This window comes from Loxodonta africana, chromosome 9 (genome assembly GCF_030014295.1).
Source record: "Loxodonta africana isolate mLoxAfr1 chromosome 9, mLoxAfr1.hap2, whole genome shotgun sequence".
NCBI classification, from domain to species: domain Eukaryota; kingdom Metazoa; phylum Chordata; class Mammalia; order Proboscidea; family Elephantidae; genus Loxodonta; species Loxodonta africana.
This window is the reverse complement of record NC_087350.1, coordinates 46,486,252-46,496,736: the sequence shown is the minus strand read 5'-3', so window position 1 is coordinate 46,496,736 and position 10,485 is coordinate 46,486,252. Positions and strand designations below refer to the sequence as shown.

General features: G+C 48.7%; 1 protein-coding gene across 4 annotated transcripts in view; it reads left to right on the top strand.

The window, feature by feature from the left end:
- The first annotated feature begins 2,192 nt into the window (after window positions 1–2,192).
- Window positions 2,193–10,485, top strand: part of MIGA2 (mitoguardin 2) — a 28,853-nt gene continuing 20,560 nt past the window's right edge. For 2 of the 4 annotated variants that reach the window (XM_064291339.1, XM_064291337.1), the window contains exons 1-4: window positions 2,193–2,294; window positions 4,778–5,017; window positions 5,912–6,122; window positions 10,368–10,480. In XM_064291339.1, the coding sequence (XP_064147409.1) occupies window positions 4,922–5,017; window positions 5,912–6,122; window positions 10,368–10,480 (420 nt within the window). In that variant the 5' untranslated portion in view covers window positions 2,193–2,294; window positions 4,778–4,921. Of the gene's footprint in view, window positions 2,295–4,777; window positions 5,018–5,911; window positions 6,123–10,367; window positions 10,481–10,485 lie in introns of those variants that run through there. The other 2 variants (XM_064291338.1, XM_064291336.1) reach the window with 1 other exon arrangement.

Genomic DNA, 10,485 nt, shown 5'->3' with positions numbered 1-10,485 from the left:
TTTGACCTGAACTAGTACCTTCTCCTTCTTGGCTCTGTCCTTTGGATGGCTGATTTTGGTCATCTCCCCATACTTACCCTGGTTTTCTGTCACCTAACGCAGCCTGTCGGTGCAGGGGTAAACCTCAAGTCGCCCCTAGGCTTGTTCAAAATCCAGACTCTGGCACATGATATTAATAAGAAATTAAAAAAAAAAAAAATCCAGACTCACCCCCAGGGCCTTGGTTCTCTCGGTGCACGTGGGACCTTTTGAAAGTGCCCACATGATTTAACGTGCACCCCAGGTTCAGAACCACTGGTCTGCATTTATGATCTAAATGGAGCCATCATCAACTTTTATGCCACCTGCATAGCTGCAATCCATCATCTCCGTGTTTTTCTGTGTTGTTTCTATTCGTCTGTACTGATCATTGATTTACCTCTCTATCTATAGCTGACCATATCATTCATTTAGCTAGCATCTAGCCATATTATCTTTCAGCATCACACATCAATATAGTTGTATGTTCATTCATTCAATAACTTACATTGAGCACCTATTTGTCAGGCATTGTTCTAGGTGCAGATGAAGCAGTGAACAAAACAAGGTCCCTCCCCTTATGGACAAATATATAACGTACCAGGTGACGAGTCCTGGGAAGAAAAACACGACAGGGTAAAGGGGAGAGAGAGCTCAACAGTACATGCTAGCTATTGCTGATCTTGTAGCTGTGCCAGTCTATATCTTTCACCTATTTCTCTAGCTCTCCACTTGACTATTGAGGATTTTCTAACCGTAATGGCCAAATGTGCTGCTGAGCCCATGCCAGGCCAGCACTGAGCACTTTTAAGTGGGTAATCAGCTAAGATCCTCATAACAGCTTAGAAACCATCATCATCCTCATTTTAGGGGTGAGGAAGTTGAGATTTAGAGGAGTTTAGTGACTTGGCCAAGGTCACAGGGGAGGAAGTGTTGGATCTAGCCTGGAACCCAGGCAGCTCAGCTGTGGAGACCACCCTTCTCCACATCTGGCTCCTCCTTTGGCCTTGTCAGTTGCCCCTGTCCCCTCTGTCCGGTTCCTGCCACCCTGAGTCAAAGATGCCAGGTTCTCTCTTGCCTCTGGGGCACAGCTCATGCTGTTCCTGGAATGCTCCTCCCTCTACTCTTTGCCCAGCTAATTCCTGCTTATCCTTCAGGTCTCCCCTTGGACTTCCTTTCTTTCAGGAGCCTTCCTTAATTCCTCACCTCCCCCCCCCCAAAAGGTCCAGCCCAGGCATCTCCTTAGTAATCCCACATCCTCAGGGTCTCCCCCGTTAGAGCACCCATCATAAGATTGTAATTATGTGTCTACTTCCCCCCGACAGACTGTGAGCTTCCTAGGACCACCACTCGTCCACCAGTGTTCAGGAGAGGGGCTGGCGCACAAAAAACATTTATTGTTCAGCGAATGCAGAAATGTGAATGACTTGCTGATAATGGTAACTTAAAATCAGAGATGCGGCCAGCTCTTTAATGAGGAAAGGGCTGCCACACGGTTATCTTTTGATCCCCACCAAAGCCCTGTGACTCAGGCAAAGCAGGAATTCCATCCTCATTTTACATCAAGGGAAACTGGAAAACTTCAGGGAGCTGAAATGGCAGAACTTGAGTCCAGCTCAGGTCTGCCTGATTCCAAACTCAATGTTTAGTGCAAGGCACATTTGGGTGGTCCGAACTGAATCACACACTCAATTCTTAGGGGTCGGTGTATTGTAGTGGAGGTATGGCACTTTGGTAAACAATTCCATAACAACGTGGAGAGTCGCAAGTGCTTAAGAGGATACTGCCAGAGCTGAGAGGCGGTGGCATTCGAAACTTGGGCCTTAAAGGGCGGGAAGGGTACGTGCGTGTTTGGGTGGCCAGGGGTAGAGAATTCAAAGTTTAAAGTTCACACCACGAACCTTTCCTCCCAGAGAGCCATTCAGATCCACGTGGTACACCTGACCGACCCACCTATTGCCCTCTAGAGTGGTCCCGTCCTACTCAGCAGCCCGTGTCAATCTAATTCTAGTGGCCAATCGTCGGAGAGAAGCGATCACTTCCGCGCCTCAACCGCACTTAGGAGGTGGGGTAGAGGGCCAGGAAAGGCGGGCCCAGGGTGGTCACGTGACCACATTTTGGCCCGAGGCTGAGGCGGTGCGGAGAGACTTTGCGACGCTCATTGGCCAGAGTAGGAGGCGGTCTGGTGCGGGGCCACGCCCTCTGGTGGCCCCCGAGGTTGGTTGCACGGCCGCCGGGGAAGGATACGCTGCCCTTCCGCAGCGATGGGATCCCGGGTGAGTGGCGGCCCCGGGCTGTGCCCGCTGGGCAAGCGGGTAGTGCAGCCGGGCCGGGGACTGTGACTTGCGGGGACTGGGCCTGGGAGGGGGTGCAGGTGTCAGGGCCCAACCGGACCGAGAAGGTGTCCAGGTTGGAATGAGCAGATATCCAGGCCGAGGGCGGCGCGAGAGGGCGCCCCTGTTTGGGGTTGGAACGAAAAGGTACCTGGGTCAGTGAGCAGGTGCTCGGGCCTGGAACGTTGAGGGGGTTGGGAGCAGGGGCACAAGTACCTGGGTCGGGAAGGTACCCAGGATGGAAGGAGTAGGTGTCTGAGCAATGGAGGGCGCCAGAGAGTGCCTGCACGATGCCTAGGTATATTCCAGAGTTTGGGGCAAAAGAGGTGACGGCCTGGCCGGGGACTGCGCAGGATGTCCGGTATGGACTGAACAGGTTTTGGAGACGGGGATGTTGCTGAGGTCCAGGGTTGAGCTCCGGGGGTGGTGGGGTGGGTTGGAGGTGCCCAATGCCAGTTCCGCTGAGGTGCTCAGGCTGGAATGAACACGAGATTGGGCAGAGGATGGTTCGGGGTGTGGGGGTCAGGGACGCTACTGTGGCCAAGGTTCAGAATGAGGAGGTACTCAGGCCAGTCATTGGAATCCAGGGCAGGGGAGGAGGTACTTGGGATGGAAAGCATGTGTGTCCAGGCTGAAGGCGTTGTAAGTGCTATGCAGCTGTTGGAATGAGGGGGTTCCCGCCCAAGGTTCTAGGGCAGGATTAGAAGTGTCCACGTGGAGGAGGTCATTTCACTAGGTTTGTAATCCTGGAGAGGAGGTAGGCTGTGGATAGACTGGACCTGGATCCACCGCTAGACTAAAACGGACTTGGGGAGCTGGTGTTATTACCTTGCACCTGCTTCTCTTCTGCTCAGTGGGGGCAGCAGAGGCTGCTCTTGACTTTCCTGCAGACAAATGCCAGGCCTCAGTCCCTGCCTCTCAGCTCTGGCTCACTTTTGGAACATGCTCAGGCTCATCTTTGTAGCTGTTTGTGGCCTCTCACCTGGGGTCATGTGACATGGTTGAGGGAAGGGTGGTAGTTGTAGCAGGCAGGGCAGGAGAAACACGGCTGCAGCCCTGGGATCCCACAGAGCTGAGGTCACACTGCAGCTTGAGCATTCACTCAGTGACCTTGGTCAGGTTGCTGATCTCTCAGCCTCAGTTTCCCCATTGTTGAGAGAAGCAGTAATTATTGTAAGGGTTCCATGAGTGACTAGACAGAAGCCCTTGTGCAGAGCCTGTTCCAAGCCTGGCCCATAGTAAGTACCTGCTGAGCCTCTGATGTTCTTGTCTTCCCTCTGCTCTGAAGCCTGGGCCAGGATGGGTGGTGAACGGGGATCCTTTACAATATTACCTGAGCCCTGACCACTGGAGGTCATGTAGCTCAATCTGCAGCCTCCTGGCAGGATGTCTCCTACCCTTGACAAGATGATGGTTTCCTTGGTCTTAGAACAGTACCTCACCCCTCCCCACACACACACACTCCAGCTCTAGAGCTAGACAGATAGGATCATCCCTGCTTCCCACTCACTGGGGATAAGGCATTTCTTGTGCTGGCCCAGTGACTTTGGCCGCCATCCCAGGCAGACATGTTCTGCCCTGGCCTGTGTGTTCCTTCTGCTTGAGGTACCGGGAGCCCTTGAAGGTACCCTTGGCCTGGGTGGTGTTAGTTGGGGGGCACCTTACAGGGTTTTGGGGACTGGGCTATGTGTGATCAAATCACCTATTTCCTGGCCTTGGGATGGGGTATTGGGGTATCCTGGGGGTCTCAGAAGGCCCCAGGGGAAAGCTGCTCTTGTAATTTGGGGTTCTGCTGCCCCTTCCTGCTCCATGTCGTGTTTACCAAAAGGGTTGGGCTTACCACGGAGTGTGTAGTCCGATAGATTTTGGTTCATATCCTGAGTCCACCAGTACCAGCTTTGTGACCTTGGGCTCCTGGATTACCCTCTCTGAGCCTCAGTTTCCTCATTGGAAAATGGTTAGCATTTACTTCACAGAATTGTAATGATTCAGTAAAATAATATGCATAATACAGTCTACAGGAACGTTTTGGCTTTGTGGGAGGTTAAAAAGATATACGGATTCTTAGGGGCCTGATCCTGATTTTTGTTTACCAAAAGGGTCATGGGTTTAAAAAGGTTGAGAAAGTATGGCATACAGCCCCAAGTCTGAGACTGACCTATCCATCTCCCAGGCCCTGGGTCCTCTTCTTGGGCCAGCACCCCATAGAGCTTCTCTCACTCCCAGGGCTCATGGTAGGCAGAAGGTCTGTGGGGCATTTGGCTCCCTCCCCACTGGTGGCTGCAGGAGGGCTGGGGCCTGATTCCAGGCCTAATATTCCAGATGAAGGCTCTGCTCCCCCCTCATCTCCCAGGGCACTTTGTGTGCATTTGTGTGTACCCATGTGCACAGTTCCTTGTGTCTGACTTGGCCATCTGTCCTCCCAGCTCCGTGGAGGGACCCTGTGGTCTGTGTGTCCCTGTTCTTCTGGGGTGTGGACAGTGCTTGGGACCCAGCCAGCAGCCAGTTGAAGACATCCTCTTTGGAAGCCGTTGGCCCTGTGGGCTCTTGCCTGGGGTGCTGGTCCTGTCATGGCGTTCCGGAGGACCGAGGGCATGTCTATGATCCAGGCCCTGGCCATGACAGTGGCTGAGATCCCTGTGTTCCTATACACGACTTTTGGGCAGGTAAGGATTGATCCATGAAACCCTGAGCCACTCAGTCCAGGTGCCCCTCAGCATCTAGGAAAGCTGGGTCCTTGTTATTGCTGTCTCAGTATCTGGCATCGTCTCTTTGAGTAGGGGAAGGAAGACTAGGTTAGGAGTCTGGGGCCCCAAGCCCACTCTTCACCCTAAGACTATGTGAACTCTCTGCTTCAGTTTCTTAATCTATAAAAGGGATCAACAGTGCCTCACCTGCCAACTGCAAATGTTTGTGGCAGAGCAGGCCTCTTGACACTTCCTAAGGCTCCACCCTGTGCCAGGCACTAGGGAAAAAGGAATGAGCAATGCAGCCCCACCTGGGTGGCTCCCAGTCTACTTGGGCAGAGGGTAAGGCTAGAACAGTGGGACATGTGCAGATGGGACAGTGGGTGGGGTGAATGTCATCATCTTCATGGAGTCATTAAGAAATTGGAATCTGGCAGACCTGGGTTCAGCATCTGCCTCTTACTCTGTCACCTTGGACATGAGTCTTAACCTGTGTGAGTCTTAGTTTCCTCATCTGGAAAATGGTAAAAGCGCCAACAGATAATACAAGGGAAGTCCTAGTGAGGTACCTGGCGTAGTAGGTGCTCAGTCAATGCTGCTGATGTAATCATCACTGATGGTTTTAGGGACACCTAGTGGACCCTGGACGCTCTCTCCTTGGCATTGTCATTTTGCCATCCTGAGTGTCCCTTCTTTAGAACACTATGGTCTACATTTCAGAGAGGCTGGTCACGCCCCCTTCTGAAGGTGGCTGTCTCTCAGTCATTCACTGCCTGAGGTGCTCCCTGCCTGTTAGGTGCTCTGTGGGGCACTCCGCCTGCCTCAGGACTTTCCTAGGGAGACTGATATGGCCATCACCTTCTGTTGCTGCAGTCAGCATTCTCACAGCTGCGGTTGACGCCAGGCCTGCGGAAGGTCCTCTTTGCCACGGCTCTAGGGACCGTGGCCTTGGCCCTGGCCGCCCACCAGCTGAAGAGGCGACGGCGGAGGAAGAAGCAAGTCAGCCCGGAGATGGGAGGAGAACAGCTAGGCACACTGCCCCTCCCCATCCTGCTGGCCAGGAAGGTCCCATCGGTGAAGAAAGGTGGGTGTGAGGTGGTGGGGAAGGGCTTGACCTGGATTCAAGTCCCAGCTCAGCAAGTGACTTTCAGTTTTCAGGCTGAGTTCCTCTCATCTGTGAAGTGGGGGTGACAGTGACATCTCCTTCCTTGAGTCATTTTGAGGATTTGGTGGGTGATGTGCCCAGTCAGTGGAAGTTATTCTGGTTGTTCTCATTGTCTGAGGACCCCTTTGGGAGCACCTGGGTCCAGAGTGGGCTGGCGGGGCATGGGTCCTCAGTCCAGGGAAGGAGGTCTACTCAGTTTCAGGAGCTGGAAGGTGTATATGTATATACAGCCATACAGTTGTTGTTTTTTTTTTAAGTTAAAGTTTAATTTATATACAGTAAGATTTGCCCTTTTTAGCATATAGTTCTATGAGTTTTGACAAACACACCACCAGTTAAGAGCTGCTCCATCACCCTATAAACTCCGCCGTGTCCCTTTGTTGTTTCCTTCTCCCCACCTTCAGTGCCTGGCAGCCCCTGGTTTTGTGGCTGCTGATGTGGTTTTTTGCCCCCTCTTTTTTTTTTTTTTTTTAATTTTTATTGTGCTTTAAGTGAAAGTTTACAAATCAAGTCAGTCACTCATACAAAAATTTATATACATCTTGCTATATACTCCTAATCGCTCACCCCTTAATGACACAACCCGCTCCTTCCCTCCACACGCTCTTTCCATGTGCATTCTGCCAACTTCCCTCTGCCCTCTCATCTCCCCTCCAGGCAGGAGATGCCAACATAGTCTCAAGTGTCCACCTGATCCAAGAAGCTCACTCCTCACCAGCATCATTTTCTATCCCACTGTCCAGTCCAATCACTGTCTGAAGAGTTGGCTTTGGGAATGGTTCCTGTCCTGGGCCAACAGAAGGTCTAGGGGCCGTGACCACTGGGGTCCTTTTAGTCTCAGACCATTAAGTCTGGTCTTTTTCCGAGAATTTGGGGTCTACATCCCACTGCTGTCCTGCACCCTCAGGGGTTCCCTCTTGTGTTCCCTGTCAGGGCAAGTCATCGGTTGTAGCCAGGCACCATCTAGTTCTTCTGGTCTCAGGCTGATGTAGCCTCTGGTTTATGTGGCCCTTTCCGTCTCTTGGGCTTATAGTTACCTTGTGTCCTTGGTGTTCTTCATTCTCCTTTGTTCCAGGTAGGTTGAGGCCCATTGATGCATCTTAGATGGACGCTTGCTAGCGTTTAAGACCCCAGATGCCACTCTCCAAAGTGGGATACAGAAGGTTTTCTTAATAGATTTTATTATGCCAGTTGACTTAGCTGTCCCCTGAAACTATGGTACCCAAATCCCCACCCCTGCTACGCTGGCCTTTGAAGCATTCAGTTTATTCAGGAAACTGCTTTGCTTTTGGTTTAGTCCAGCTGTGCTGACCTCTTCTGTATTGTGTGTTGTCTTTCCCTTCACCTAAAGTAGTTCTTACCTACTATCTAGTTAGTGAATCCCCTTCTCCCTCCCTATCTCCCTCCCCCCTCTCGTAACCATCAAAGAGATTTTCTTCTCTGTTTAAACTATTTCTCGAGTTCTTATAATAGTGGTCTCATACAATATTTGTCCTTTTACAGCTGACTAATTTCACTCAGCATAATGCCTTCCAGATTCCTCCATGTTATGAAATGTTTCACAGATTAATCACTGTTCTTTATAGATGCGTAGCATTCCACTGTGTGAGTATACCATAATTTATTTATCCATTCATTCATTGATGGACACCTTGGTTGCTTCCATCTTTTTGCTATTGTAAACAGTGCTGCAATGGGTGTGTATATATCTGTTTGTGTAAAGGCTCTTATTTTACTCTAGGATATATTCCAAGGAGTGGGATTGCTGGATCATATGGTAGTTCTATTTCTACTTTTTTAAGGAAGCGCCAAATCAATTTCCAGAGTGGTTGTACCATTTGACATTCCCACCAGCAGTGTATAAGTGTTCCAGTCTCTCCACAACCTCTCCAACATTTATTATTTTGTGTTTTTTGGATTAATGCCAGCCTTTTTGTTGGAGTGAGATGGAATCTCATTGCAGTTTTTGATCTGCATTTCTCTAATGGCTAATGATCATGAGCATTTCCTCATGTATCCATTAGCTAACTGAATGTCTTCTTTAGTGAAGTTTCTGTTCATATCTTTTGCCCATTTTTTAGTTGGGTTATTTGTCTTTTTGTAGTTGAGTTTTTGCAGTATCATGTAGATTTTAGAGATCAGGCGCTGAAGTCATAGGTAAAAACTTTTTCCTAGTCTGTAGGTAATCTTTTTATTCTTTTGGTGAAGTCTTTGGATGAGCATAGGTGTTTGATTTTAGGAGCTCCCAGTTATCTAGTTTTTCTTCTACATGCATTATAATGTTTTGTATACTGTTTATGCCATGTTAGGGCTCCTAACGTTGTCCCTATTTTTTCTTCCATGATCTTTATTGTTTTAGATTTTATATACAGGTCTTTGATCCATTTTGAGTTAGTTTTTGTGCATGGAGTGAGGTATGGGTCTTGTTTCATTTTTTTGCAGATGGATATCCAGTTATGCCAGCACCATTTGTTAAAAAGACTCTCTTTTCCCCATTTAACTGATTTGGTCACTCCCCTCTTTTTTTTCTTTTTAATTGATTTTAAAATTATCAGTATAGATGTACAGATAGAGATAGGTTGATTTAGATACAAGATTTTTTTCTGGGAATTTATTCCTAAATATTTGAAAGAACTAAGGGACAGAAAAAAGTGTTATGTAGTATACCTATCTTTTTTACACTTTTTTAAATTGACTTTTTATGTATGTATCTAGATACAACTGTCGGTCTCTTCTGGTTTGGAGCAAAGGAGAGGGAAAAAAACTAAAGACCCAAGGGAACAATAAGTCCAAAGGACTTATAGACCACCTGAACCACACAGCCTACACAACGCCGAGACTAGAAGAACTAGATGGTGCCCAGCTACCACTATCAACCGCTCTGACTGGGATTACAATAGAGGGTCCTGAACAGAGTAGGAAAAAAATGTAGGACAAATGATCAAATTCACACAAAAAGACCAGACTTACTGGTTTGACAGAGACTAGAGGAACCCTCAAGACTTTGGCCCCCCAGATACCCTTTAACTCAGACTCAAAGCCACTCCCAAAGTTCACCTTTCAGCCAGAGATGAGGCAGGCCTATAAGGAAAACAATAATACATGTGAGGAGCGTGCTTCTTAGATCATAAGCAAAGGCGATGAAATGAGCAACACCTGCCCAGGAACAAAGATGAGAAAGTGAGAGGGGACAGGAGAACTGGAAGAATGGATACAGTGAACCTGGGGTGGAAAGAGAAAGGGGGAGAGTGCTGGCACAGTGTGAGATTGCAGCCAGTGCCATGAAACAATTTGTATATACATTTTTGAATGAGAAACTAATTTGCTCTGTAAACTTTTACCTGAATCACAATAATAAAAAAAAAAAATGTATCTAGAGATGGATTGATTTAGATTTTTTTTAAAGCAGTAACTCCCCACAGTCCTCTGTTAATCGTAACCCAGAAACCCAGTGTTTGCATGAATGCCGTGTGATCTCTTTCAAAGGCAAGGCATTCTCTTAAAGAAACGCTGTTTTAAGAAGCAAAAATCTCCTGTGAAAATGAATTTAAATTGTGAATTATCATTGCAAAAGGGAAGCTTTATCTTTACAATTGGAAAAATAAATTTCTAGAGTAGAATAGAATTACAGACAGGATCCAGAGACATGCACTGGCCACTGGAGACCTGGGACCACTGACCTTGAGCCTGTGTACACTATGCTGCCACCGCTGTCTGGTACCACCTCATTTTCCTTTTCCTACTTTTCCCACTTACTTTTTGAAAAAAGTCATTGGTGTATTTTAAAAAGTTGTGGCCTCAAATCCCTTTTGGAACAAGGAAACTTCCTAATCAGTCATATAATCAACAACACAAGGAGAACTGATTAAGAAGAAGACGGGGAAGTAGCCGGATCTCATTCTCAGCCTTATCCTGGCAGATCTGGGCCCTTCCCAGGCCCTGTGCTGGGTGTTGGGGATATGGTAGTAAGCAGAAGAGCAGGCAGGGGCCCAGCACTCTTCTGCTAGGTACATGACATCAGGATGTTTTGACCATACCCTGACTTGTAAGTCAGGACTGGCACTCAGCTGTGGGGTAAGGGGAGGGTGGTCCAGGCGAGGGGATGGCATGTGTAGAGGCTAGGTGCGAAACCTACCATGACCCCTGCCCTCCTGTTTCTTACAGGCTACTCCAGCCGGAGAGTACAGAGCCCCAGTAGCAAGAGCAATGACACTCTCAGTGGCATTTCTTCCATCGAGCCCAGCAAGCACTCAGGCTCCTCCCACAGCTTGGCCTCGGTGAG